Raw genomic sequence first — 5,361 nt, forward strand, 5'->3', positions numbered from 1 at the left:
CTTCTTCACTATTCCCAACTTTTGCATTCCAGTCACCCATTATTATCAATGCATCTTGATTGCATGTTCGATCTATCTCCGACTGTAAAAGTTGGTAGCAATCATCTATTTCTTCTTCTTTGGCTCTGGTTGTTGGTGCATATATCTGAATGATATATGCAGATATATGCATTCAGATATCAGAGTATAGCTTTTCAAATTTATCAGAATTTAGCTTTGCATAGTATTCTGATATTGTTGATTTAATGTCATCTGGTTCTGTTGTGATGTCACTTCTATAATTTCTTAAATGAGAAAGTGTCTTTTGCCAGTGATTTATTGATTTTATGGACCATTTTTAAAAACCAGCCCCTGGTCTTATTGATGATTTCAATTGTTTTTCTGTTCTCTACCTCATTAATTTCAGCTCTTATGATTATAATTTCCTTTGTTGGATAGGCTGTAGGATTAAATTGTCCTTCTTCTTCTAGTTGGTGAAGGTGTTGATTTAAAGCATTGATCATTTTTCTTTTTTTTTTTTTTAATGTATGTGCCTATTGCTATGAACTGCCTCCTGAGTACTGCCTTAGCTGCATCCCACAGGTTTTAATATGTTATATTTTCATTTTTATTTGTTTCAAGGAACTATTTTTTGTAATTTATTTTATTTTATTATTTTTTGTGTGTGTACCATCAAATCAGATCTGACTGGTACAGGAGGAGATTGCCCCCCCTTCTCCAACAGAGCATCTGGTGGATTCAAACCGCATATCTCTGGGATTGCAGTGCAGCTTCTTGCCACTAGGCCACCAGAGCTCCCCTCAAGGAACTATTATATTTCTTTCTTTATTTCTTTTATAACTCAGTCATGTTCTATCAGAGAGTTATTTTGCTTCCACACAGGTGATTTTATAAGCTTTATCCTTCCTTCGTTAATTTCTAGTTTTATGGAATTGTGGTCTGAGAAGATACTTTGCATTATTTTAGTGTTTTTTAATTTGTTGAGGCTTGCCCTGTGTCTCAATATATGATCAGTTCTGGAGAATGTACCATATGCACTTGAGAAGAAAGTGAATTGAGTTTTAGTTGGTGTAGTACCCTGAATATTTCCACAAGGTCAAGATGGCTGATTGTATGTATAGTTTAGATCTTCTGAATCTTTGTTGCGTTTCTTTTGAGTTCATGTATTTTTTGGTGTTGAAGTCTTTACCATTTTCGTGCTGTCTATTTTTATCTTCAATTGTTAACCATTGTTTTATGTGTTTTTTAGATCTTTCATTTGTTGTATAAGTGTTGACCAAGGTAATGTCTTCTTGATCTTTTTTGCCCTTCCTTATCTTTTATGGTGGTTTTCGTCCTGAAGTCTATTTTATCAGAGATTAGTATTGCTTTTTTTGAGGTTGTCATTTGTTTGGTATTTTTTCCCCCCAGGTTTTTGAGTGTGATTTTGAGTCTGTCTTTCTCTTAATATTTTACATGTGTCTCTTGTAGGCAACATGCTTGTAGGCTATGTTTTTTGTCCATTCAGCTACTCTTAATTGGCACATTTAGTCCATTCACATTTAAGTATTATTCTTTTCAGGCCATGTTTTATTGTTGCCATTTTGCTGTATTTCTTTTTTTGTTGTTTCTGGTTACTATGGTCCAGTTACTTTTCCTTTGATGTCTCTGTGAGAAGCACTGCACTTACAATTTCTTATAGTTATGGTCTTGTTTTGTCAAAATCTTTATGTTTCTTCTTTTCTGCAAAGGATCTAAGTTCTCTTTCATATTTGATGGAGAGCTTTGCTGGAAATAGGATTCTTGGCTGGCAAATTGTTTTCTTTCATCTTTTTGTATATGCCATCCCGTTGTCTTCTAGCATTCATGATTTCTGCTGAGAAATCACAACTTACTATAATTGTTTCCTGTTTGCAGGTAGCTCTTTGTATTTCTTACACTGCTTTTAGTATCCTATCCTTAATTTTTAATTTGGTGAATTTGACTATGATATGTCTTGATATTTTTTTGTTTGAGTTTAGTCTATTTGGTGTTCGCTGTGCTTATTGAATGTGGATTTCCTTATTCTTCAAAACACTTGGGAAGTTTTCTTCCAGTACTTCTTTCACAGTTATCTGACTAACTTCCCTGACACTTCTATGTTCTCGAATTCCAGTCATACGTATCTTGTTCCTTATAATGTCATCCCAAAAGATCCTAATGTATTCTTAATTTTCATTAAGGTTCATCTCTATTTTTTTTTCTAGTATGTTTCCAGTGAGTCTCTTGTCTTCCAGCTCACTGACTCTTTGTTCCATCTCTGTAGTGTAGTTCTAGTTTTTTGTCCTACCAGCATGTTGGTTGCTTCTGCCAGTTTGATCTCAATATTCTGGATTACACTTAATGATTTTCTGTTCTTTCTATTACTGTGTTGTCTGTACCCTCTTTATCTTGTCATGATTTTTTTAAGTTCTTGTACCTCTTTATGACTACTATCAGTTCTTTCTTCCGTCTTTTGCTTAGTCTCTTTTTCTAACTGTTCAAGTTGGTCCTCATCAATACATTTCTTCTGGATTACTGTCTCTGGGTTATTTGCCCTCTTAATGGCTTCCATTGTTTCTTCCATCATTTGCAGCTTCTTCAGTAGATGTTGAAATAAATCAATGCCAACACAGTTCTTCTGATTTTCTCTATCTGGGGTATTCATTGGGTCTCCTTTTTTTTAAGGGAAGTGTTATTTTTTCCATAATGACTGAGGCAAACTATTGCTTTCTTGACGTTATGTTAATCTTAATTGATGTTAGGTTGTTGCAACTATATGGTGACCCAGAATATGACAATGTTTTGTGAAGGACCTGTATATTTTTTCTCCCTTCTTAACCTAAAGTACCTGAATGGCGGAACAGAGAAATCAATTGCCTTCCACAACACTGCTTGGCCCGGCCTGGCTGTGGTTTCTTCCATTTGAGCTTAAGGAATTCCAAGTGATGTAGCTATACAGCAGTGTTTAACCAAAAATCTGAATAGAAGAACAGGAAAATCTGTTGCCTTCCAGAAACTGTGGCTTTTTCTGCACTTCCCTCTTCTGCTTGAGCTTAAAGAATCCTTTGTGATATAGCTAGATAGCAATGTTTAACTCAAAGTGCCTGAATGGCAGACTGGGAGCAGGGAAATCTGTTGCCTTCCAGAATTTATATTCTTACCCTTTACACTGTAGATTAAATATTTATTGCAACATCCTATTTGTGCATTTGTTTTGTTTTGTACATTTAATTTTTTTTTATTTATTTTGGTTTTCAGCTCGTTTTTAGTTTCACAAAGCGCATCCAGACCAAAATTAAAGATCTGGTCCAGCAAATGGAAGAGGGATTGAAGACAGCTGATCCACATGACTGCTCTGCATATACTGGTTGGACAGGTGAGAATGTGGGGTATAAGAAACCATATAGTGTCTTCTTGGGCTATCAGATTAAGGCTTGAGTTAAGACTTCTTTTAAAACTTTCTTTCAAAATAATAAACTATGCCTATTTAATAAGACTTTGGGATACATTTTAACTGATGAACTGCTTTTTAATTATGTCTCTAAAGAAATGCATGCTGCATGAAATTTGTCTTTAATATGCAATATTATATATGTGGCAATTTGTAGCTGATAGTAAGGAAACAGTAGACAGGGCTTTGTGGAAATAAGACTTATATATGACCACTCTTACATATAGTTTAAGTATTATGTTTTAAACAATTGTTTCCAAAGAAAACCAGTAAATAAGAGTATTATTCAGATTTGTGTACCAACCACTAATGCTAAACATGAAGAAATTGAAGATTGTTTCCCAGTTATGTAGTCTGAAATTGAGTAAACATTTGACCAGGCTGCATTATTAATTGCTGGTGATTGCAAAAGTTAGAAACAGAGAAGGCCTGGGTAGTTAGAAAATATGGCCTTGCTAGTAAAAAAGATATGATAGAATTTGGAATTCTGGAAACTTAGTTATTGCAAAAACTAACACAAATGGTTATTAGACATATAGCTCTTCCTGGATGGAATACTCAGGAATACATCTCAACATTGAACTGCTAGAAATTCAAGCTGAATTCAGAAGAGGATATGGAATGAAGGGCACCATTGCTGATGTTCAGTGGATCGTGGCTAAAAGTAGAAATTATAAAAAAGATGTTTGCTTACATTTTCTTATGACACAAAGACATTTGACTGTGTAGGTTACATAAAATTTTTGGATGACATTGGAAACAATGGCAATTCTAGCACTTAATCATGTTCCTGAAGAATCAGTACATAGATTAAGAAGCAGCATTTTGAACAGAACAAGAGAATATTTATTACCTGCCTTAAAATTGGGAAAGATATGGATCAGGGTTATATTTTTTCACTATACATAGTCACTGTACCGAAAGGAATTGGCAGACACAGAAGAATTTCATGAAACAACGTATAAAAAAGAGCCTATGGTGATGAAGGAAGAAGTTCAATTTGCTTTGAAGGAAATAGCAAAAAATAAGGCCCTAGGAATAGATGGTATAGCAATTGACATATTTCAACTAACAGATGCTGCCCTGGATGTACTCACCAAGTTGTGCCAAGAAATCTGGAGAACAAGCACTTGGCCAACTGACTGGAAGAGATCTGTATTTGTTCCCATTCCAAACAAAGGTTGACCCAACAGAGTGTTGCAGTTATTGAACAATATCATTGATATCACACGCAAGCAATATTGTGCTAAGATTATCCAAAAAACAACTGGAGCAACACATCAACAGAGAACTGCCAGAAGTCCAGGCTGGGTTTAGAAGGAGTTGTGGTACTAGGGATATTGTACCTAATGTTAGATGGATCTTGGCTGAAAACAGAGAGTATCAGAGGAATGTCTATCCGTGTTTCATTTATAATGCAAAGGTGTTTGACTGTGTGGATCACAACAAACTGTGGCTAATTCTGAGAGGAATGGAAATTCCAGAACACTTGATTGTGCTAATGCGAAACCTCTATTTGGTCTAGGAGGCAGTTGTCAGAACAGAACAAGGAAACACTGCATGGTTCAAATTGGGAAGGGTGTATGCCAGGGATGTGTCTTGTCTCCATTCCTTTTCAACCTATATGCAGAATAGATTATCTGGGAGGCTGGTCTCTATGAGAAGAAGTGGGGCATCAGAATTGGTGGAAGATTCATCAAAATTCTGCATTATGCACATGACACAATCATGCTTGCTGAAACTGAAGAGGACCTGGTCAAGGATTACCACCTTCACTATGGATTGAGGCTCAATATCAAGAAGACAAAGATTCTCACCACTGGGCTGATTGGCAGCATCAGGATGGATGGTGAAGAGATTGAGATTGTTCACAGCTTCAGTTTGCTTGGCTCCACAGTCAACAGTCTTGG

At 35.7% G+C, this 5,361-nt stretch overlaps 1 protein-coding gene across 1 annotated transcript in view; it reads left to right on the forward strand.

The window, feature by feature from the left end:
• LANCL2 (LanC lantibiotic synthetase component C-like 2 (bacterial)) overlaps positions 1-5,361 on the forward strand; it is a 155,469-nt gene that overhangs the window by 70,684 nt on the left and 79,424 nt on the right. Inside the window, exon 2 of the mRNA XM_006898597.1 lies at positions 3,259-3,376. Coding sequence (XP_006898659.1) covers positions 3,259-3,376 — 118 coding nt within the window. The remainder of the gene's footprint in view (positions 1-3,258; positions 3,377-5,361) is intronic.

Source organism: Elephantulus edwardii, unplaced genomic scaffold (assembly GCF_000299155.1).
Source record: "Elephantulus edwardii isolate Elephantulus edwardi_28Jun2011 unplaced genomic scaffold, EleEdw1.0 scaffold00234, whole genome shotgun sequence".
Classification (NCBI taxonomy): domain Eukaryota; kingdom Metazoa; phylum Chordata; class Mammalia; order Macroscelidea; family Macroscelididae; genus Elephantulus; species Elephantulus edwardii.